General features: G+C 34.2%; 1 protein-coding gene across 1 annotated transcript in view; it reads left to right on the forward strand.

The window, feature by feature from the left end:
• LOC129453176 (adhesion G protein-coupled receptor D2) overlaps nt 1-25,642 on the forward strand; it is a 149,958-nt gene that overhangs the window by 6,787 nt on the left and 117,529 nt on the right. The window contains exons 8-20 of the mRNA XM_073862413.1: nt 2,624-2,911; nt 3,101-3,212; nt 3,423-3,560; nt 3,635-3,737; nt 3,846-3,957; nt 5,384-5,439; nt 5,525-5,651; nt 6,981-7,084; nt 10,585-10,687; nt 11,529-11,682; nt 14,879-15,012; nt 15,085-15,200; nt 16,070-16,190. Of these exons, the coding sequence (XP_073718514.1) occupies nt 2,624-2,911; nt 3,101-3,212; nt 3,423-3,560; nt 3,635-3,737; nt 3,846-3,957; nt 5,384-5,439; nt 5,525-5,651; nt 6,981-7,084; nt 10,585-10,687; nt 11,529-11,682; nt 14,879-15,012; nt 15,085-15,200; nt 16,070-16,190 (1,668 nt within the window). The remainder of the gene's footprint in view (nt 1-2,623; nt 2,912-3,100; nt 3,213-3,422; nt 3,561-3,634; nt 3,738-3,845; nt 3,958-5,383; nt 5,440-5,524; nt 5,652-6,980; nt 7,085-10,584; nt 10,688-11,528; nt 11,683-14,878; nt 15,013-15,084; nt 15,201-16,069; nt 16,191-25,642) is intronic.

Below are 25,642 nucleotides of genomic sequence, written 5' to 3' on the forward strand. Positions count from 1 at the left end.
TGTCTGTACCTTTAAATGCAAATGAGCTACAGCTCCTCACTCTCTTACCAACAGACAGGGGCTGTTTCTAGAGTGTAACGATTCATCGAGTTACTCGATTTACTCGATTAAAAAAATTCCTCCAAATTCCTATGACGCGCACTACACGCGCCGAGATCTGATTCACACAGACCGTTGTTCAATGTTCAGGAAGCACATCATAGCGCGTGGTACATTTTGAATTTAGTTGGCGCGATGGCGGAGCGAATATATCCATAAACGGCAGAGAGAGAATGTCTAAAGTTTGGGATCATTACATTATCATTACATTAAGCATCTGAACCGAAAACATCCACTGCTGTTTCACCAAGCGTTGATGAAACAAGGTAACGTAGCTTCCGCTGATTTTAATCCCATACTGTATTTGTAGCGATGTCATTATGCCGTTTGACTCGATATGATGTTTAGCTTTGATGTTTTTAAGTAGTAAACGTATTCACGTTCAATTGCAGGACAGTATAGATTAAAAAAGAACCCCTTCACACACACGCATGCACTTTACAGGTGTGTGTACCAAAAAACGGCACCACAGTGCAATCATATATGGGCAACTTGTAATCTGACATAATGTTCAATAATAATAATAATCTCTGTCTTATTGGAGTTTAGCATAAGGAAGTTATTCTCTCTCACGCGAGTCAGACCGATCGCGCAATGCATCACATATGCTTAAACTTTTATGTAGCCACGCAACAATAATTTCAGCATGCATTCACTGTATACAGCGGGACGTGATGTCGTAACGCGTTTTTTTCGAACGGATTCTTAACCTAAAATGCACCGCAATGCGAGTGATGCAAACCAAATGCAGCGTTCTATTGAAAAGGAATGTATGTTTTTCTGCCGTACCAAAATGCAATGAAGCAACTGAACGTCTGACTGGGGTGTCACTCTTCCTCAAGCACAGCACGCGTGCACACAGAAACACAGGTGCACGTGCGCGCACACACACACACACACAGGTTGTTACCATAGCAAATAGGCTCACCCCAGAAATGATTTATTATATGTTAGTAGCCTAATGGTAAATGCTGCAGTTGTAGAAATGTACATAAACCAGATATTTACTTTGATGTCAGGGCTAGATTACAGCATGAAACCTGTTGTGCATATTAATAAATTAAAGTGCTTAATTGTTGGCACTGGCACTTATAAACACTAAATGGGTAAAAATTGAAATAAATAGGCTTATTTTTTGGAGCCAAATACCTCTGATTTTTTTTAGAAATAAAAGCCAAATGCTTGAACATTTTACAGCCACGTCATTTTCGTTATGCATTATTTGTTTTGGTTGTTTAAAAACACAAAAAAAAATTTTATCCGATTACTCGATTAATCGATCGATTCAGTGCTAGATTAATCGATTACAAAAAGAATCGATATCTGCAGCCCTAGCTGTTTCTCAATATGCGTTCTTCAGCAATCTTGTGTCCTTGTGTACTCGTTCTATGTCATCATTATCCTTCAAGTTCAATTCCAATTCTCAAGAACGCAAGTACAGAGGATGCATAAAAATACTTGGATGTGTTCTTGATGTCGAGGATGCATCGAGTGCAGACTTGCGCGCTGAAATCGCTTTACGCCCCAGAACTCACTGCAGCAAAACAATGGTGAAGGTCAGGTGACCAACAAGAAGTTTGTTCTTCCAAGGTCGCCTGGCTAGACCAATTTTCACGAGAACGCAAGTCTGTTCTTTGCGTTCTTGGAATTGAGAAACCGCCAGTGAGTGCTTTTGGTTAAATAGATCTGATTCCTATGAATACAATATGATACAATAGTGTCTGTATCCGTATTAGCGCTTCAATGTGCTAACAAACACATTTGGAAAAATGTTTGGGTAAAATTATCTAGTCAGTTAGTGGCAGTGGGCAGGGCTTTGTTTGTGTGATGTCACATTAACAAGAGAATCAAATGAGAACTGCATGTTTAATGAGACTAATAGGGATAAAAAAGGAGAGGGTGGATTATTTTTCATTGTACGGTGGTTGTATTCACACACTGCCAACACATATTTATTTCCAAACACCTTGTAAAAATGTATTTTGCATTAACTCTTTCCCCGCCAGCATTTTTTTTAAAAGTTGCCAGCCAGCGGCAGCATTTTTTATGATTTTCACAAAAGTTTAATGCCTTTCAGAACATGTTCTTCTTTAAATCTATAAACATACAATATATCTAATGAAAGAAAAGACTCTTTGCTTTAAAAAAAAAATCTTTATTTGTTCTCTATTTATTACCTTTCAAATATGGGTAGGTTTCTTCAAAAAATTTAGCAAAAAGCTGAGAAAATTGTGTTTTTGTGAGGGACTTTTGATAGAGATCAGATTCAGAGCGATACTCAAAACATACACGGAGTTTGAACTGTTTGATACTTCCTGGTGGATAATAGCGGAAATACTGATTGCCGGAAAAACTCGTCATTGGCAGGGAAGCGTTTCTCTTAATTGACGAGTTAACGTGTCAATGGCGAAGGAAAGAGTTAAGAATCTGTTTAAAATGCTAATTTACAAGAAAACATGTCAGATGCACTTTTTTTTTCATATTTAAAAAGTCATTTTCTAAGAATTGTTTTCTCTTTCTCCAGGATGCTGACAATAAAAATTTAACTTTCTTTCCTGCGAATGAACTTACTCATCACAGCTCTCTCATAAAGACCATTTTAAGAGTTATTGACAGCAATGCCGACATCATCACACATTCTGATCTTCTGTATCTCATTCACACCATTGAGAAGACATCAACGGCTCAACACAATAAAACTACTGTTTCTTCCAATGCCTTCATGTCCGTGGTCAGAAATTGGTTAGAATTAGCCAGCAGACTCATTGACTCTGATATGGCCATACAGTGGAAAGATTTGGGAGCACTTGAGGTAAGTGTTGAAAATTCTTGAAAACTTTTTTGACTTTAAAGAAAGCTCAACTATTAAGCTTAACTATGGGGTTATGGAGGTAAAATGTAATTTAAAATCCCCATGAGCAACAGCATACAAACACTAAAGTTGTAGAACCAGCTTTGTCAAATTTTGTGGTTACAGGATTTGCGTTCTGTGCTTTCTTAGATTTACAGTGGACCGTTGAGCATCATTGAGAGCGTAGACAAGCTGCTCTGGACACTGTCGGATGTGTTATGGGCAGAACGCAAAAGCTTTACAATGTCAACAAAGAACATGGGTATGGTAGGGTGACTCATCACCTGTTTACAACCACAGACATCAGCTTGTATATAAAACATTTGTTCAGCATGTGTAGGTAGAATTGCTTCTGATATGTAAGATGAATGAATTGAGAGTTGTTTTGCATTAATATAGCAGAATCTAGGTTTAGTTAGGTTATTTTACATTCAAACTGTATACATTGTAGGTTGTTATTCTGGTTTACTAGATATTCATCTGGAGGCCCGGACGTTGTCACAGATGAGCTGTGGTTATGTGTACAAGCCCTCAGTCCATGGCAGTCAGTTCAGCAGCCATGATGAAATCCTCATCCCAGAGTCAGAAGTGCAGAGAATCTTCTCTTTGGGTGAGGAAAAGTTATTTGGGCACATTTTACTTCTGATTAGTCATTATGTTTAAGCTGATGATGTTGTTTGACAGGCCACGATGAGGTGATGTTTATTCACACTTACTACAGTCACTTGTTGGACTTGTCCAAACTGGAGGCAAAGACCCCTGGCCACCCAAAGACAGACAGTAAGAGGTTAGCAAAAGCTTTCTGACTCTCTGTAAATATTACATTTTTATTCTTCAGATTTACATGTCATAATTCAGTGGTTTATTGAAACCATGTGTTGTTTGTTTTATGCAGTGATCACATTGGTCAGCTGGCCACGGCAGTGATATCAGCAACAGTGCGAGATGTGTCCAGGGAAAAGAATGTTCCAGTTTCTGTCCAATACACCCTGTCACCCGGGGCTATGGTAAAAATCAAGGGTTTTACCCTAACCCTAATCCACTTTTGCTAATTTAACTATGGGAAAAATGGTCTATGCGCCTGGCACACAGTCTAAAAGGGTTCTTACTATTCTTGGGCGTGACGTTCAATAAACCAATGAGAGTTTCATCTCTTATCCCCTTTAAAAGCCAGTTGCGCTCGCTTGTTTGTAAGTGGAAAAACTAAGCAGAGGAAGAAGACCACCAGTTTAACATTGATGTTTTTAAAAAAAATGTGTTTTATTTATTGAAATGGTTATTTTTATAATTAAAGCTTTGGTTATCTTTGAACTGCGTTATTTCAGTAATGGAGTAAAATAAGCAATGTTTTAATTGCTGATAAAGTATGATACATGATCACTGTAATTTCTAATTGTTTTTTATAAGAATAATTTACAAATATGCAAAAAAAAAAAAAGGTTTGCATAAGTACAAATATTTTATTTGTAACAAACGGGATAAAGAATTTACAAACATCTAAAAAGCGTTTCTGCATTCAGACAGCGGCGTAAATGGTTCTTATCTCACCATATCCCAATTCATCATATACAATAAATCTGTGGGGTAGCATTTAAAACGCCTTCTAACATTTTGTAATCGGTCCTCATTTATGTCCAAGAGACTCCATAATAATCTCTAACATTTTAATCCTTTAATTTTTCATATTTATAAACATTTGTGTGCTGCTGCGCATGCATGCGTGAAAAAAGTAGATGCACGTTGTCGTACCGTTTATAGGCGCATATTACTAACGCGCTCTTTTAATAACAAAAACAATATTGCGGTATTGACTTTACACTAGGTTTTAGTTGATCAATGGCGTAGTCTATTTTTGTTGCCTTAAAATAGCAACGAGCCAACAATGTGCCTGAACACACCTCGTTTTCAGTCCAGAACGCCCATGGGTGCACAAATGGGCGCAAATGCGTTTGCTATTTAAACAACGTGACGCTGAACGTGAAAATGATAATTGCACCACCTGAAACTAGCAAAAAACACTTGTGTCGCACTTTGCGCTGCATTAAGCCGGGTGTATGATAGGACCCAAAATGTATTATTTTTAGTCTTTTTTTATAGGCCTAAACAGTAAATTTCATGGTTAGTCCATTAAATATCCTACAATATCAGTTTAATACTGGTTTACAGCACAATCAACCATACAGTTTACATTTCCATTTTGAATGTATGGGTGGTATAGATATTAAAATAAGTCATTTGTATGCAATCAAGTACCAAAGTACCACTGATATAGGAAGTTAATAGGCATGCAGTGTTATATGTACTGATGTGCTACAGTATAGCTGTTACTATATCACAGATGGTAATAAGCCAAAATAAATAGCCATAATACATAGTATTTAATTAGATTGATCCAAATGTTGTTCTGTTTTTCATGAAATGTTACTTTTTCAGGCAGAGTTTTCCAATCAAGTCACGCCTCTTTGTGTCTTTTGGAGTGTTACTTTCATGTGAGTGGAAATAATTCAATTACAAAACTGCCATGCTAAATTCATATTACAGTGTATGTCTGATTTAATCTCTTAATGTCCAAAGGGCTGGTCATACCAGTGACTGGTCAAATGAAGGATGCAGAGTGTTACCCGCAGCTCCTGATGTCACTTCCTGTTTTTGCAACCACACTACTAACTTTGCTGTCCTCATGAACTATATGGAGCCCAGGGTATGTATAAAGTATGTAATTTCAAGTGTACACTGTAAATAAATCTGCCAATGGGGTAAGCAAAAAAATCTTGAAAATGTTCTTAAACACTAAATTCAAGAAACATTCAAGAAAAAATTGCTTACCCCATTGGCAGATTTATTTGCTTGTTTTATGCACAAAATCACTTAAATTTGATATTTTTGGTCTAAAAACTAGACTTATTTTCTTAGGTCGTTTTGCTCATCAAGAAAAAGCATCTTAATTTAAGAATTTCCAGATATTTTTACTGAAAACAAGATAAAATACTAAGATTTTTTTTCTTGAAAATCATTTTTTGCAATGTAACAAAGATTGTGCACTGCAAAAAATGTCTTTCTTACTTAGTGTTTTTGTCTTGTTTTCAGTAAAAATATCTAAAAATTGTTCAATTAAGATTTTTGTTGAGCAAAATGACCTAGGAAAATAAGTCTAGTTTTTAGACAAAAAAAATATTAACTTTAAGTAAATTAGTGCTTAAAACGAGCAAAAAATCTTCCAATGAAATTAGAAAATTTTTCTTGAAATAAGTTTTTTCATAAACGCTTAATTCAAGAATTTTTTTTCTTATTCTATTGGCAGATTTGTTTACTTGTTTTAAGCATGAGTTTAGTTAAAGTTTATATTTTTTGTCTAAAAACTAGACTTATTTTTGCACATTTTGCTCATCAAGAAAATACATCTTAATTTATTAACTTTTTTATATTTTTACTGAAAACAATACAAAACAAGTAATTTTTGCAGTGTGGTCTTGATTTTTTATTTTTTTTAATATGCTGCTATGATAACATTTTCATTATAATGTCCCTAAAGCATAAATAGTAGAGCATTGCGTTAGCTCTGTAAAGGTTATGGGTTCGATCCACAAGGAACACATACTGATTAAAAACCAGTATCGATTGGATGCACTGTAAGATGCATTTTGGGGAAAAGTGTGTGCCACATTCATAAATATAAATGTGTTATTACAGTCAAAAAACCTGTAAAGTAATTCTATACACTCAACACAATTTGTAAAAATGCAGTTCTTCCACTAGAGGTCACTATCGGCTTATAAAAGCATGTACGATATGCATGTAAGTAGTTTGGTGTATTTAATATTTTCATGTTCACCAAACATTATCTCACGTTGGTATTTGCAACCAGCACAACACAACCCAGTGCATTAAACCTTGCTGCTCCTTTATGTTGTAGTTAAGCCTATATTTCTGAGATTGGGAAATGCCTAATTCACACAATATACAGTATAAAGAGAGATTTTAAGAAGTTTAAGATCAGTGTTTTGATGAGTCTTTTTTACTTTCTCCACAGTGGACCTCTGAAGAGGAAAGCATTTTGATGAAGTTGACGTTTATCGGATCCGGAGCTTCTCTCTGTGCACTGGTGGTGACCTTGATGCTGTTTACTGTGTTGGAGTAAGTGGTTTTTACAGATACACTGTCAAGCCAATAGCATGCAACCAACAGCGTGGTCCTGTTTTCATTTAGAGGAGTCCGTGTTGTGCTCTAGCATCATTTTATTTAGGCCTTCACATACTTTTCTATCACAAAAATAGGGACTGGGGACCACTAGGGGGCATCAGCAAACTTCCAAATGATTGCCAATATGACTTCAATATACTTTTAATAAGTAATATTAAAATATGTGACCCCGGGCCACAAAAGTCGCACGGGTATATTTGTAGCAAAAGGCCTGTGTTTAAATTATCGATTTACTATCAAGTAAAGATCATGTCCCATGAAGATATTTTGTACATTTTCTACTGTAAATATATAAAAACTTTCTTTTTGAGAGTGGATGCAGTGCTAAGGACTTCATTTGGACGTCTTCACTGCAAAAAATGATTTTCAAGAAAAAAAAATCTTAGTTTTTTTGTCTTGTTTTTAGTAAAAATATCTAAAAAAATGTAAATTAAGATGCTTTTTATTGATGAGCAAAACGACCCAAAAAAAATAAGACTAGTTTTTAGACCAAAAATATCAAATTTAAGTGATTTTGTGCATAAAACAAGCAAACAAAAATTTGCCAATAGGGTAAGCAAAAAATCTTGAAAATTTTTCTTAAACACTAAATTCAAGAAACATTCAAGAAAAATATGCTTACTTCATTGGCAGATTTTTTTGCTTGTTTTATGCACAAAATCACTTACATTTGACATTTTTTGGTCTAAAAACTAGATTTCTTTTCTTGGGTCGTTTTGCTCATCAAGAAAAAGCATCTTAATTTAACAATTTTTAGATATTTTTAATGAAAACAAGACAAAAATACTAAGAATTTTTTTTCTTGAAAATCATTTTTTGCAGTGTCTAAATGTGATTTTCTCAATATTTAGATTTTTGCACCATCTTTTCCAAATATTATATGTCCTATCCTAAATATGCCTAACAAACCACACAATAACGGAAAGCTTATTCATTTAACTTTCAGATGGTGTATACATCTAAATTTCAGTCGTTACAAAAAATTGACCTGTATGACCCTGGACCACAAAACCAGTCATAAGTCGCACGGATATATTAGCAAAAGCAAAAAATACATTGCATGGGTTAAAATTATCGATTTACTATTAAGTAAAGATCATGTCCCATGAAGATATTTTGTACATTTTCTACTGTAAATATATCAAAACTTCCTTTTTGAGAGTGGATGCAGTGTTAAGGACTTCATTTAGACGTCTTTAAATGTGATTTTCTCAATATTTTGATTTTTGCACCCTTAAAATATTATATGTCCTATTCTAAAAATGTCATATCCTAACAAACCACACATCAGCAGAAAGCTTATTCATTTAACTTTCAGATGGTGTATACGTCTAAATTTCAGTCAGTACTAAAAAATTGACATGTATGACCCTAGACCACAAAACCAGTCATAAGTCGCATGGGTATATTTGTAGCAAAAGCCAAAAATACATTGCATGGGTTAAAATTATTGATTTACCATTAAGTAAAGATCATGTCCCATGAAGATATTTTGTACATTTTCTACTGGAAATGTATCAAAACTTTCTTTTTGAGAGTGGATGCAGTGTTAAGGACTTCATTTAGACGTCTTTAAAGGTGATTTTCTCAATATTTTGATTTTTGCACCCTTAAAATATTATATGTCCTATTCTAAAAATGTCATATCCTAACAAGCCACATATCATCAGAAAGCTTATTCATTTAACTTTCAGATGGTGTATACATCAAAATTTCAGTCATTACAAAAAATTTGTATGACCCTAGACCACAAAACCAGTCATAAGTCGCATGGGTATATTTGTAGCAAAAGCCAAAAATACATTGCATGGGTTAAAATTATTGATTTACTATTAAGTAAAGATCATGTCCCATGAAGATATTTTGTACATTTTCTACTGTAAATATATCAAAACTTCCTTTTTGAGAGTGGATGCAGTGTTAAGGACTTCATTTAGACGTCTTTAAATGTGATTTTCTCAATATTTTGATTTTTGCACCCTTAAAATATTATATGTCCTATTCTAAAAATGTCATATCCTAACAAACCACACATCAACGGAAAACTTATTTATTTAACTTTCAGATGCTGTATGCATATAAGGGTCAAATTACAAAAAAATTGACCTGTATGACCCTGGACCACAAAACCAGTCATAAATCACATCGAAATGTTTCTCTTCTTGCCCAATTTAAGTTTCATTTCTGCAGTCCAATGTAATTTAGTTTTTATAAGCATATACCACATACATTCTTATTCCTTTTAATAGAGCCATAAATCATAAAACACTTGGTTGCTGCATTTTATTTGTGGATTAAACAGTAAGTTACTAAAAATGATGCACTATTTTAGTTGGCGCTTAGGGCAAAATCTTAAATGGGCCCCTTATTGTTAGTGCTAAATAAGTAAATAAAAATAGACATTATAGCTTTACATATATTCAAATTTATAAAAATTATACATTTAAGCCATTAAAAGATTGTCTCGTACACTGTGGAGGCTTAAAGAAGGTTAAGAACAACTGTTCTTAGGGTCACGACATGGCATAATATTTGCTCGACACACCACGCAGTCACTCACAATCCAGTCATGCCTTAGTGACAGTGAGCTCACAGCCCGTCATGCTTGTCAATAGCGCTCAGTTGTGAGGCTGAATCAGTATTGAATACCACTAATCGGCTAATTAGCGCCTGGTGCCAAATGAGGCCGAAGCCGAAGTTTTATGATGACATTATAGGGAGTTCATTAAAGCAAAGGGTCACACAAAGGGAGGTTCATCAGCACCGTTTCAGCCAAACTGATTTCTTTAAGTGATTAATGGCCTGTTGGCTGCTAATCAACCCGTACTCTCACACAGCTTTCGTCTGGGATCTCCTGTAAACCTAAATGAATTTCATATATTATAGCAGAGCCATTTCATGTATTTTTTACATTAACTCTTACCCCGCCAGCGTTTTTTTTTTTTTTTTTTTAAGTTATCAGCCAACGCCAGCATTTTTTATGATTTTCACAAAAGTTTAATGCCGTCCAGAAAATGTTCTTCTATAAATATATAAACATACAATTTATCAAATAAAAGAACAGACTGCCTGCTTACAAAAAGGTTTGGTTCTTTTTTATCACATCTCAAATATGGGTATGTTTTTTCAAAAATACCAAATGTTGAGCAAAAAGCTGAGATAATTGCATTTTTGTGAAAGACTTCTGATGTACATCAGATTCAGAGCGATGATCAAAACATACACACAGTTTGAACTGTTTGCCCTGAGGGAATTCTTCCAGATTTTATAAGTTGGGTAAGAGCACCACTTGGTGGATAATAGCGGAAATACGGATTGCCGGAAAAACTCGTCATTGGCAACATAGCGTTTTCTCGTCAATGTAAACTCATAAAGTACAGCTTATTGAAAACTGCTTTTATAGTTTTGTAAAAAAACTTTTTTTTCTTCAACAGTATCCCAAAATCAGATCGTACATCAGTCCACAAGAATCTTTTTGTTTCATTGATCTGTGCCCAGATTGTCCTTCTTTGCAGTGGTTCGGCAATTCATAATAAGGTACATTGTATATTATGTACTCATTCATATACAATACTTATATACTTAATACTAACTTAATATTATTGCTGTCTGATTTGTACTATACGTTGGTTTGTGCAAATGAATGAATAAATGTAGTATGCAATATCATACTCATGTTTGTAACAAATTTATGTTACTACAAACTATAAAGGAATAAACTATGTATGTAGCTATACTGTATATAATATTATCAAAATACTAAATTATAAGTAGGGCTGCATAACGATTAATCGCGACTAATCGTTTGCAGAATAAAAGTTTTTGCTAAAATCATATATGTTTGTGTACTGTGTATAATATTTACGTACATATAAATACATACACATGCATGATTAATTAAAAAATATATACATTTATAGATTAAATATTTATATTTAATATAAATTACATATAAAAAAATGTGCACGTATATTCATGTAAATATTTCTTAAATATGTAGTGTGTATTTATACATACAAAATTATTATACACATTTCACACACATACATGATGTAAACAAAATCTTTTATTCTGCAATAAATTAATCGCGATTAATCGTTATGCATCCCTAATTAGAAGTTAACTTATTACGTTATTACTATGTTACTTATTATATATCCATATTAACTGTTAGCAAGTCCTCACATTCATACATATATAAAAAAGGTCGTCTAATTCTAGACGGCTTGAAAATGGTCCTAACAAGCAGTCTGACAGTGGCAGACATTATTGTTGTTGCCATATTTAGCAAGGGATAAGCCGGCGTGTGGCCACGTTTGTTTGGAAGTTTGACCTTTTGACCCCGTGACAGCTTGCTCTCTGACCTTTTCCCCTTTAGGTTGCCTGCATGCTTGTGGCAGCTCTGATGCATTTGTTCTTCATGGCAGCATTCAGCTGGATGCTGGTCGAGGGCCTGCTGCTGTGGAGTAAAGTAGTGAGCGTTAATTTGAGCGAGCACCGCCACATGAAATACTACTATCTGATTGGCTGGGGTAATGGGACTCTGCACTTAAGTTTCTTCGATTTGTTGTGGACAGGCATGCTCATTGATTTGGTTCAGGAGTACAGGAATGCAGGCTTCTTGTTGATTGCATAGCTTTGTAGTGTTGTATTTTAAGGAATAGCTCACCCCAAAATAAAAATTAGCCCATGTTTTACTCACCCTTAAGCCTTCCTAGGGGTATATGACTTTGCAATCAGAGTTATATTAAGTTATATCTTGGCTCTTTTCAGCTTTAAAATGGCATTGGATAGTTCCCCGTTTTTAAAGCTCTAAAAAGCACACCCATCCATCTAATGCTAATCCATATGGTTATTAACTCATTCCCTGCCAGCCTTTTTTTTAAAGTTGCCCACCAGCATTTTTTTTTTGTAAAAACTTGTCAGGGAGGCGTCATTGGCAGGAAAATGTTTTTCTCTTAAAGGGGTCATATTATGAGAAGTTTTGGGTGTGTCCTTTAAAAAGCAAATGAGCAAACACTGATCACAATAATGGTGGTTTGGTGTAATTGAAACTCAATTGTGCTGTCAATTATTTTTTCTCTCCATCTCTTTCTCTCTGCACTAAATGGCAGTACCGTGATTGGATAGTGCAGGTTAGGGGGCGGTATTATTGTAATTGGCCTTGGTACCTACCTCACAAAACAGGCGAAATCTAAACGACCTAATTTTTCACATGCTTGCAAAGAATAGCTTACCAAACAAAGTTACCCAATTATAGCACTTAAACATGGAAAAAGTCAGATTTGCATGCTATGACCCCTTTAATTGAGGAAATAACTCATCAATGTTCTATTTCAAACTTTATAAACTATGATCAGTGGCTTCCGTCAATGGCCGTACGCGTGTGCACAGACTGAAATATAAATATTATCCTTACAAAAACCCATTGCCTATATTCAAAAGGCATTTCATAACCTTCAAATAATAATTAATTTAAAATGTAATTTTCATTTTGGGTTAAGTATTCCTTTAATATTTCTTGATAATATATAATGCTTTTTAAACTATGCATTATCTACGGGGTTAAGGTTAATTATTTCTTTAATATTTCCTGATAATATATAATGCTTTTTAAACTATGCATTATCTACGGGGTTAATTCTTTCTTTAATATTTCTTGATAATATATAATGCTTTTTAAACTATACATTATCTATGGGGTTAATTATTTCTTTAATATTTCCTGATAATATATAATGCTTTTTAAACTATGCATTATCTATGTGGTTAATTATTTCTTTAATATTTTTTCTGATAATATATAATGCTTTTTAATCTATGCGTTATCTATGGGGTTAATTATTTCTTTATTGTTTCCTGATAATATATAATGCTTTTTAATCTATGCATTATCTATGTGGTTAATTATTTCTTTAATTTTCCTGATAATATATAATGCTTTTTAAACTATGCATTACCTACGAGGTTAATTATTTCTTTAATATTTCCTGATAATATATAATGCTTTTTAAACTATGCATTATCTACGGGGTTATTTTTTCTTTAATATTTCCTGATAATATATAATGCTTTTTAAACTATGCATTATCTACGGGGTTAATTATTTCTTTAATATTTCCTGATAATATATAATGCTTTTTAAACTATGCATAATATATGGGGTTAATTATTTCTTCAATATTTCCTGATAATATATAATGCTTTTTAATCTATGCATTATCTATGGGGTTAATTATTTCTTTAATATTTCCTGATAATATATAATGCTTTTTAAACTATGCATTATCTATGGGGTTAATTTTTTCTTTAATATTTCCTGATAATATATAATGCCTTTTAAACTATGCATTATCTATGCGGTTCATTATTTCTTTAATATTTCCTGATAATATATAATGGTTTTCAAACTATGCATTATCTATAGGGTTAATTATTTCTTTAATATATCCTGATAATATATAATGCTTTTTAACTATGCATTATCTATGGGGTTAATTATTTCTTTAATATTTCCTGATAATATATAATGCTTTTTAAACTATGCATTATCTATGGGGTTAATTTTTTCTTTAATATTTCCTGATAATATATAATGCTTTTTAATCTATGCATTATCTATGGGGTTAATTATTTCTTTAATATTTCCTGATAATATATAATGCTTTTTAAACTATGCATTATCTATGGGGTTAATTTTTTCTTTAATATTTCCTGATAATATATAATGCTTTTTAAACTATGCATTATCTATGCGGTTCATTATTTCTTTAATATTTCCTGATAATATATAATGGTTTTCAAACTATGCATTATCTATAGGGTTAATTATTTCTTTAATATATCCTGATATTATATAATGCTTTTTAACTATGCATTATCTATGGGGTTAATTATTTCTTTAATATTTCCTGAGAATATATAATGCTTTTCAAACTATGCATTATCTATTGGGTTAATTATTTCTTTAATATTTCCTGATAATATATAATGCTTTTTAACTATGCATCATCTATGGGGTTAATTATTTCTTTAATATTTCCTGATAATACATAATGCTTTTTAAATTATGCATTATCTATGGGGTTAATTATTTCTAAATATTTCCTGATAATATTCAGTTTCATGCTTTTTAGACTATGCATTCTCTATAGTGCATATGCATTTCTTTTTTTTGAAACACAAAAGAAGATCATACATTATTATGTAAACTATTCCTTTAATTATAATTATAAAATTAATAAATGAATGCACTGTATGAATATCAATAATATGCCAGCCAAGTGGTATTTATTTAAAAAAATAATAATAATAACACAGGTAGACTGCTAGGATATTTGTGTGAACTCATGCTGAACACAAAGGAAATATTTATAAACGTGCAGGAAACAGGAGCACCATTGACTTCCATAGTAGGGAAGAAAAATAGTATGGAAGTTAATGGTGCCCGAAAACTCTTTAGTTAAAAAATATTGTTCTGGAAGATATTTTGAGCACAGACCTTTATACAGGTTTGTAGCAACTTAAGGGTGAGTAGATAATGACATCATTTTCATTTTTGGGTGAACTGTTCCTTTAAGACCCACTGGTTTAAAGTAATGCCAAAAATGTTTTATTTTATTTATCAGCAGGGAAATTAATGTTTTAAGAGTGGCTTTGTGCCTTAATGCTTGTTTTTGGCCGCTGTATATATAAGCCTGAACTAAAAACATTTCTTTTATTTAACAGGTCTACCTGTGTTGATAGTCACCATCACATTAGCCTCTGCCTCTGGGAAATACACTGCGGACGGTCACTGTTGGCTCAGTGTCCAGAACGGAGTCATATGGGGTTTCGCCGGCCCGGTCATCTTTATAATTATGGTTAATTTCTCTCATTAAAAATTATCTTGTTTTTTCATGTTTTTGTGTTTTTACAGCACACATTTGTTTCAGGTGAACGTCATGATTCTTACTCGTGTGGTGGTCATCACCATCGTCACAGCCAAGAGAAGATCTCTGATGATGACTTTGAATAGCAGCCCAGAAGAACAAGTCTCTGAGCAAATAAAGTAAGACTTTAAAAATCTTATTTAGCTTTAGTAGCCTGCTCGATTTGTTTCTCCCCTTTGGGTCACCACATGGAGGCACCCTTTCACAGCTTTGCTCATGAGCGGAGGTCCTGTCAAATTACCCAATCAAATCGCCTGCTTGTAGTGTTAGTAACTTCGGCTTTCATTAAAATGATTTATTCGTACATTGCAGGCTCTTTCAACATTCAATTTTTTCTTGTTTGTTTGTTTGCGGTCCATTAAGGGAACGATTAGATGTTTTCCTAGGAAGCTCAGTGTAAACTTTCAAATTGCACCGCTGCTGAATCCAGCGTTATATGCCTAAAACAGTCATTTATATTGACTCACATGTTGGTTTATAGATATTTCAGCTTCTCCTTGAAACCATAAATAACCACAACACGAATTAAGCTGCCACATTTATCCAGCATTTTAATATGAAGTGCAGTTGACACTTGTAGACCTCCGGCATCAGTCGTCGAGGTGGGGCCCCGAGAAGGGCCCCTGTGTATAAGAAATATCAATGTGAGTCTTGAAAGCCGGTGGTCAAACATGGTGTCCGCCAAGGAAAATCAAACACACGCTTCCCCGCGCTGATTTGCAGCTGGTTCGCTTTAGCGGTTACCTGAACGGGGAGGTAATTTTATACTAAACAGAATTAAAAGCGATTTAGCGTGGAAATTGTCACAATGTGAGAATAAGCAGCAGCTCCTGTTGTGCTGGGATTGACCCCTGAAATTTAACTTCTTTAGTGTAAAAGTCAAAAGTGGCGTGCAACCAATATTTCAAGTGTGCGTGCCATCATGTATGCTTGTAATAAAATAATCTGTTTGCTTTATCAGACCTTCCCATGTGTTTGTGATTTTCAGGGCCGCGGTTAAAGCAGTGCTGGTTCTGTTGCCGATTCTGGGCCTGACCTGGCTCTGTGGAGTCCTGGTACCATTTTCTGTGGTTATAGCTTATGTCTTCAGCCTCCTAAACTCGTTACAGGTAAGAAGCTTTCTTTCACACCATCATTACCCTATTATTGTCTACATTATACTTTGGTGCGATTGTAGAAAAAATGTAACACAAAATATACATTTTCAAATTGAGAATATTACATGTATATATTATATACATTTTCAATTCACCCTCACTTTAATTCGTAGTACAGTCAGACACATGTGAAGGGTCTGAAGCATGTGAAGGGTGCTGGGATTTGTTAGCATTGAAGTACATGGTGGTTTTAGCAGAGGTAAACAGTGGGGAGTGAAAAGATAATTGCTGTTTAACATGGAGACGGTACAGATTGAGCGAAATGGTGCGTGTATATGATTGGCGAGGAATGTGTGTGTTATTCAGAGTTCCCGTGTCACATTTACAGTTGGATTACATTAGGGTTTTTCTTCTCCACGCTATTCTCTCCATTCGGCACTTGTCTGTTTCTTACAAATCTGTAATAGTAGCTGCCGTACAGGTTTGCCTGTTTTAGTCCTTTGCTCCAGTGTAGCTTTTTTAGTACAGATGTCAGAATCTGGGTGATTTTTTTTGGCGAGAGACACTTCCTTTTCCCGTTAACTTATTATAAATGGCCAGTGCATTTTTTTGTAAAGCTGCTTAAAATTATGATTATGATACATTCTAGGAAATTAGACTAAGTTTTGCATTAATCGTTATTTATTTGTTTTTCATGTAAAATTAAGAAGTTAATCGCATTTCAGCAGTACTGCTACAGTACAGTAAGTGTACAGAATACTTTAAATAAGGTTTCAGATTTATTTGTTTTAATTTTAATTCTGTTGTCTTTCAAAACTTACATTATTACACTGTAAAAAAGATTTGTTGGTTCAACTTGAAACACTTGGGGGTGGTTTCCCGGACAGGGATTAGTTTAAGACAGGACTAGGCCTTAGTTAAATTAGGAGTTATAACTAGTTTAAACAAATTACTTCTGTGTATTTTCAGGCAAAAAAAGGGCACTGATGTATTTTAAGATATGTCAGTGTAAGCTGTTTTCAGTTTGGACAGCTCTTACATTTATTTTAGTCTAGGACTAGTCTAATCCCTGTCCGGGAAACCACCCCAAAGTTACCTGGTTGCCTTAAAATTTTTGAGGCAATTTATAACCTTTTATTTACCAGTGTAGGATACACTTAAAGTTTGGGTAATTCTCACGAAATCCAGATTTAGATGGTGTCCACTGCAAAAATATTATTTTCAAGAAAAAAAAATGTCTTACTATTTTTGTCTTGTTTTCAGTAAAAAATATCAAAAAAATTCTTAAATGAAGATGCTTTTTCTTGATGAGCAAAACGACCCTAGAAAATAAGTCTAGTTTTTAGACCAAAAATATAAAATTTAAGTGATATTGTGCATAAAACAAGAAGAAAAAAAAATCTGCCAATGGGATAAGCAAATTTTTCTTGAATTTAGTGTTTAAGAAAAATGTTCAAGATTTTTTGCCTACACCATTGGCAGATGTTTTTGCTTGTTTTATCCACAAAATTACTTAAATTTGATATTTTTGGTCTAAAAACTAGACTTATTTTCTTGGGTCGTTTTGTTCATCATGAAAAAGCATCTTAAGAATTTTTTGATATTTTTACTGAAAACAAGACAAAAATACTAAGAATTTTTTTTCTTGAAAATCATTTTTTTGCAGTGCAGCATCAGAATTTTTATAAAGCCCTAAAGCCCAATTTTTTTGCACATACTGTATAAGATTAAGGTCTGAACTTACTATAACCATTATTTTTAGAGGATTTAAAAAATATTTCCTATAGAATTATTTACATTTTTTAGATTATCTTTAAAAAATTATCATTACCGCAACATATTAAATATATGCATTTACAAACTCATGTTTCGGTAATGAGAACTAAAAAGTTGTCTAGGTACTATGACAAACAAAATTTAAACTTTTATCTGGAGAGTCAAAATAAGAACTGCTTACCTGGTAGCCATCTTGGGTGTCACAGTCAATTATGTCCCTTCCAACATTTTTTTTAAATGTTAGTTCCTTGAGGGCTTAACAATGATTGAAAATTGTTGCGGAGGATGAGAAAATTGGTCTTAGACACATTTATATTCCTTATTATTGTTTCTACATTTCCCAATGATCACCAAATACCACATGTTTCTTTACTGTAAATGTTTATAGTATAACATGCACTGAAGCTTTTTATTTTTTAGATTTTTTTAATTATAAATATTTCCATGTCAAAGAACCCAAATCTAGTCATGGATACATTGCGGTAATGATAATTTTCCACTTAAATGTGGAAAAAACAACAAAATTGGTTTGTATGATGTCATTTGAAATCATGTGCAAAATAGTACATAAAGATATGTTTATAACTGTATGATTCTTATTTTGATACTCTTACTTTTGCATTTACTTTTTTATCAAAATGTTTCATGACACCTCATAAGTCTAATTTCATGAGAATCGCCCGTTTGTGAAATGAGGGAAAGTAATATTTATATTCTCTTTGAAAAAATATAGTTTCTCATACAGTATCTTAAAACTTCTAAATTAGCAATGTTAATTTTGTCTGATACTTTCCATAATCAAAGCAATCTAATTGCTCATGCTGTGTTTAATAACTTGTACCCAATATCACAGTAGGTTCGATCAAAGAAAGAAAAGTGTGTCATTCTTTATGTCTTACAAGCTTGTGCTGTTTGTATTTTGTGTTCTCAATCTGCAAAGCTTCTTAATCAGTTGTTTCTGTAATAGAGCTGTATATATCACTGGAAAATCAATAGAGATTTAGTCGGACTCACATCATTAAACCACACTATAAATAGTTCATTTTTCACTCTAATTAAAAAATGTCTCACCACAGTGATAATTGATGTAGGCCGTTTTGAAACAAAATCACAGTTTGCCTGGTTTACTTGTTTATTCTTGTTGTTGAAAACTAGAATATATGATTCTTTGAGGTCAAACGGACATGTTTTTTTTCTTAATGCTGTCTAAAGAAATCTTTTCATAGATGTATATATTCAACTGAAAACATGTGGCAATTCATGTTGTTTGCATTGGAAATATTTACACTGTAAATATGCTTTAGTAAATGAGAGATATCACTAACTATCAATATTTTGAGTTTCACTGAAGTTTGGATAAAATATTTGTGTTACTAATTCCAGCATATATTTTTATGTACATGCATTTATCCGAGACAGGAGAGGGCATCTGTAATGTAGTATTTTTTATCAGTCTATTGTAAATAATATATTTTTGTCCTTCAGTAAAATCTGCTGTATTGCCTCTTAGCTGTAAAGGCCAATAGTAATGATTTATATTTTATAATATTGAATTTCTAATTAGTTAAATTTAATATGAACACTTCGTGACTATATATTTATACATTTTAAGATGGACATTCAGTATATTGAATGCTATAATTCTTTACACAAAATACAGAACTAACTATTAAATGATTAATTAAATTGTTTTGGGGAAATATATGATGCTAAGTTTACTAGTTCATAAATAGTTCTGGTTAACTGCATTAACCAGGACACTAACCAAGATCATGGGTTTGATTCTCAGGGGACCCCCATACTGATAAACAGTCCCTCCAGAAAAACGTGATTGTGCGATCGCATGATTCAATGCATAATCAGCCAAAGTCTGCATATTTATGCGGGGGCCTCATTTTTTCAAATACGCCGCACTTTTGCCGCATAAATTGCAGATTTTCCCGCATTTTCATAGCAAAAGTCACATATAGACGGTTTCATCAGCGCACATGCGGTGACGCGACGCGTCTGTTCCGAACTTTACTTCTGGTTTCAGTTTTTTTAATGGTTTGGCTAGTTGCTAAACTGAACTCTTGAACAAATTACTCTTCGAAAAAAAACAAATATTCTGGTTTCCTAGGTAATCTGCATGTTGTTTATTTTGCTTGTTAAATATAAATAAACTACGTTTTAAGTACTTTGTTGTTATTTATTCTTAGCAGAGTTTACCGGAAGTTACGTGTTGACCACGAAAGCCGCTTGTTTATGTTGTTACTGCTGAAACCGTCTATATGGTAGCAGAAAGTTAAAAAAATTATGCATTTACTTCACACAACCACAGCCATGTCCACTGTTGCTATGGGAATGTTAAGAAGTGACGTAATTATGCGACGTGAACATCATTGAAAAGCTGCAAACCCCAACCGCAGTTTTTGCAAGTTCCCGCAATTTTTGCAAGTTCCTGCAATTTTTGCAGTTCCCGCAATTTTTGCAGTTCCCGCAATTTTTGCAGTTCCCGCAACTTTTGCAAGTACCCGCAATTTTTCCAAGTTCCCGCAGTTTTTGCAAGTTCCCACAGTTTTTGCAAGTTCCCGCAGTTTTTGCAAGTTCCCGCAGTTTTTGCAAGTTCCCGCAATTTTTGCAGTTCCCGCAATTTTTGCAGTTCCCCAAATTTATGCAAGTACCCCGCAATTTTTCCAAGTTCTCGCAGTTTTTGCAAGTTCCCGCAGTTTTTGCAAGTTCCCGCAGTTTTTGCAAGTTCCCGCAATTTTTGCAGTTCCCGCAATTTTTGCAAGTACCCGCAATTTTTGCAAGTTCTCGCAATTTTTCCAAGTTCCCGCAGTTTTTGCAAGTTCCCGCAGTTTTTGCAAGTTCCCGCAGTTTTTGCAAGTTCCCGCAATTTTTGCAGTTCCCGCAATTTTTGCAGTTCCCGCAGTTTTTGCAAGTTCCCGCAGTTTTTGCAAGTTCCCGCAGTTTTTGCAAGTTCCCGCAGTTTTTGCAAGTTCCCGCAGTTTTTGCAAGTTCCCGCAGTTTATGCAGTTCCCGCAATTTTTGCAAGTACCCGCAATTTTTGCAAGTTCTCGCAATTTTTCCAAGTTCCCGCAGTTTTTGCAAGTTCCCGCAGTTTTTGGAAGTTCCCGCAGTTTTTGCAAGTTCCCGCAATTTTTGCAGTTCCCGCAATTTTTGCAGTTCCCGCAGTTTTTGCAAGTTCCCGCAGTTTTTGCAAGTTCCCGCAGTTTTTGCAAGTTCCCGCAGTTTTTGCAAGTTCCCGCAATTTTTGCAGTTCCCGCAATTTTTGCAGTTCCCGCAATTTTTGCAGTTCCCGCAATTTTTGCAAGTACCCCGCAATTTTTCCAAGTTCTCGCAGTTTTTCCAAGTTCCCGCAGTTTTTGCAAGTTCCCGCAGTTTTTGCAAGTTCCCGCAGTTTTTGCAAGTTCCCGCAGTTTTTGCAAGTTCCCGCAATTTTTGCAGTTCCCGCAATTTTTGCAAGTACCCGCAATTTTTGCAAGTTCTCGCAATTTTTCCAAGTTCCCGCATTTTTTGCAAGTTCCCGCAGTTTTTGCAAGTTCCCGCAGTTTTTACAAGTTCCCGCAGTTTTTGCAAGTTCCCGCAGTTTTTGCAAGTTCCCGCAATTTTTGCAGTTCCCGCAATTTTTGCAGTTCCCGCAGTTTTTGCAAGTTCCCGCAGTTTTTGCAAGTTCCCGCAGTTTTTGCAAGTTCCCGCAGTTTTTGCAAGTTCCCGCAGTTTTTGCAAGTTCCCGCAGCAAGTTCCCGCAGTTTTTGCAAGTTCCCGCAGTTTTTGCAAGTTCCCGAGTTTTTGGAGTTCTCGCAATTTCATTGCAAAAAATTGCATAAATATCTGCATATTCCATTGCATTTTTAAGAAAACGTGCCACAAGATCAAGGATTTTTGCCCGCAACAATCACATTTTTCATTTTTTTGGAAGGACTGGATAAAACACATAAATACACTGTGGATCAATGTATGTGTGTAATAAGCATGCTTGTTAATACATTCATACCGAAATAGACACTTATTTAAATATATTTGCTATTATAGATTTTGTCAAAATAATTCCAAACAGAAAATGTGACTTTTTCTGCAGATGCACAATACACAGGAAATCACCACAGGTCTCTTTGATCATTTTTCGCTCAGATATTTTGCCAGCCTTTTCTAATGTGGCAGGCAAAAATATAGCTCCAAAACTGCATTGAACTCTTTTCTCACTAATTTCCACGTCTTTTGTTTCATTAATCCATGAAAGTGTCTAGAAGTGCGTCTCTAACAAAGACAACACTGTGGCTTCTATTTGACTGCACTATAAATTCAACCTTGTTAGAATAACCAAACGCTCCAGCAGCTATGAAACTTCTTCGAAAGTTTTTAAAATCATTCACAATCCTCTCTTCGTTACCGTCACCAACTCATCTTTTTATTTCAGATAATTTCGATTCAATTCATCTGATTGTTTTAACACGCATCAAGACCTTACCGCCGCCGTATCCGGGGTGCTTAAGCCGTTCAATGCAGCAAACCTTGTGCTTCATAAAGATGCCGTAAGCCCTCAAATACTTCAGTGCGACCCGCGGCTGTAAAAGAAAGCAGAAACGGCATGAATGCAGACCGCACGGAGCGGTGAATGAAACATTTATCTGAACTTGCTTTGAATGAAGATATGTTCGTAATTTTGCGGCTTTCTAAGAAACGCCCTTGAGAATTTAAAAAAAATACAACAGCCACCGTTTATCCAGAGGGCATTATGAGACCTAGATGGCCTTATGTGAAATTCCTGTCATGATTTTCCCTTCCATGTTTCATTGTATTTTCAATAGGCAGCAATAACAACATAAAACTTAAGCCACGGGACTTTATTGTTAAATCAATAAAAGGAATAATGTTGACAAGCCCTTTCATTGGCCACACTTGCTTGTCAAGAGTGTTTGAGTGAGCAAACCAGCTTGTCAACCAGATCCTATTTGTTTACCGCAATCATAAGGAAATGGCATTTTTTGCATATTTCATAAATATTTCATTTTTTCTTTCCCGGTAGCAGTTAATGATTAATTGACGTAAGCCTATCTAACTTTGGCTGTATTATATCTCAATTGCTAAGCTCCGCCCCTTAATTACTGTTACTCCATTCACATTAACGCATTTGGCAGATGCTTATATCTAAAGTGACTTACAGTGCATTTAATCTTAACATTTCTTATATCTATATGTGTTTCCTGTATATTTTTTTGCTACAAGAACACCAACTCGGATAAGCTTTACAGAGCATGCCTTAAAATAATAACTTGTTAATATAAATAAATATATATATATATATAATATTTTTGTTTTTCTTTTATCAAAAATGCTCATATGATGTTAAAAATGGTCTACATTAAATGCACATGACTTCAGTAAACTTAACATTTACAGTGTAAAGAGCTTAAACTTGTCTGATTAAATGATTGAAGTTGTTTAAGGCAAAAAATGAATTTTGCAGATCTAATGTCAAAACAAACCCATGCTCACATCCTCCACAAATGACATAAAATAAGTTGATTTGTGTCTGCAAATAGCATTGCAATTTGAATGCAACATTATACTATCAAACATCCCGAACAACTCTCAGATTAATTCTGCTTTATTTCAATTTTATTTACAAACTGATGAACCATAAATACCACCATGTGCTCCTCTATCAGCCTGAAAATAAATAGCTTTCTGTGAGGACGGGGGAGTCGAAGTGCTTCATTTGACCATAAATCGCACGACCCTCCGTCATCCAATCTCGGTGCAATGTCATTCAAAAGCTCAGTGCTATCCATTACCGGTATATAATAGGCCCTCCAGCATGCATTGTCCATTGCATTATATGCTCATAATTTCCCTCTATCAATAACTTTGAGGATAGAGAGGGTAAAGGGGGTTTGGGGTCACAAACTCAGAACAAGTTTTTTTTTTTTTGCAAAGCAGTAAGTTAGAGTCTTAAAAAATACAGATGCTTTGGTTTAAGTTAAGTGATTCTATATAAAAAGATGACAGTAATACATTTTGATTATATTTTTTATTTAAAATATCAAATTTTCTAAAAAACTATTTCATTTGTGCATTTGATTTCTAATGATGGCACTCTTAAAAGTAATTATCCAGAGGAAAGTTCAATTTTCCCAAGGTTGGACTTTGAATTTTGAAGTTACGTATAATCAACTTTGCCTGAAATGTTTCTCTAAAAATGATTTTGAAGAAACATAAAGTTGCAGACATAGAAGTATTAAAGGAATGTAGATAGCATAGCTCAGATATTTTGAGGTTAAATATGCAAGGTTATATTGAAATCCGGACGTTTGCAGACATTTTGGAAAATATAATTGGGGAGCGAGAGACATTTTTGAGATTTCTTTTGATGTGTCGGAGATTACTTGTGTCTTTTTTCTTAGAAAATAATCAGCAGGTAACTTTAGCAAAATCTCCACTTTTTATTGTAGTATTTGATAAACATTTAATTTATTTTTAGAGAAATCTAATTTGTGATTTTCCATTCCTGTGAATATGTTGAAAGTATTTTTGATATTTACTTAAAAAGTAAAGACATTTATGTTTGAAATTCAAATCTGGTTAAGTATACAGTACATATATACACTGTACAAAATGCAGCCTGAAGTTAAAACTACAGTACTTGGTTTTGCAATCTACTATTTTTGCAATCACTATAAGTTTTAACTTGTGATGAGTTGACATATCTTATAAAAACAAGTTGAAATTGTTTAAACCCTTAAAGGATCAGTCCATTTTTTTAAAAGAAAAATCCAGATAATTTTGATAATGTTGATGTCTTTCTTTGTTCGGTCGAGAGGAAGTTGTGTTTTTTGGGGAAAACATTGCGGGATTTTTCTCGTTTTGATGGACTTTAGTAGAGCCCAGCATTTGATACTTAACTCAACACTTAACAGTTTTTTTCAACGGAGTTTCAAATGACTATAAACAATCCCAAATGAGGCATGGGGGTCTTGTCTAGCGAGACGATTGTCATTTTTGACAAGAGAGAAAATGTCCACTTTTGAAGCACAGCTTCTCATCATGTAGATCCGGTCGTGATGCGCTAGCGTGACCCCACTCAATATGTCATGACGTCAAGAGGTCACAGAGGACGACCGCGAAACTCCGCCCCAGTGTTTACAAGTGTGTTGAAAGAGGACCGTTCCTACGTTGTTGTATGTCAACTGATACTAATTAATGTCTTTGTGTCAGTTTATTGTTTACAATGGTCCGCAAATGTGCATTTTATATATGTAACACGTGACCTCCCTACGTCACTACGCATTTACGTGAGGTCGCGCTGGACCGGACCTGGACGAAAAGTTGTAGTTTAAAAGTACACTTTTTTTTCTTGTCAGAAATGACAATCATTTCGCTAGATAAGACCCTTATGCCTCGTTTGGGATTGTTTATAGCCCTTTGAAACTTCGTTGAAAAAAACTGTTAAGTGTTGAGTTAAGTATTAAATGTTGGGGACTATTGAAGTCCATTAAAATGAGAAAAATCCTGCAATGTTTTCCTCAAAAAACATAATTTCTTCTGGACTGAACAAAGAAAGACATCAACATTTTGGATGACATGGTGGTGAGTAAATTATCTGGATTTTTCTTTTAAGAAAATGGACTAATCCTTTAACTCTTGCCGTCCAGTATACAGGACACCTGAGTTTACTTCAATAT

Source organism: Misgurnus anguillicaudatus, chromosome 23 (genome assembly GCF_027580225.2).
Source record: "Misgurnus anguillicaudatus chromosome 23, ASM2758022v2, whole genome shotgun sequence".
Lineage (NCBI taxonomy): Eukaryota > Metazoa > Chordata > Actinopteri > Cypriniformes > Cobitidae > Misgurnus > Misgurnus anguillicaudatus.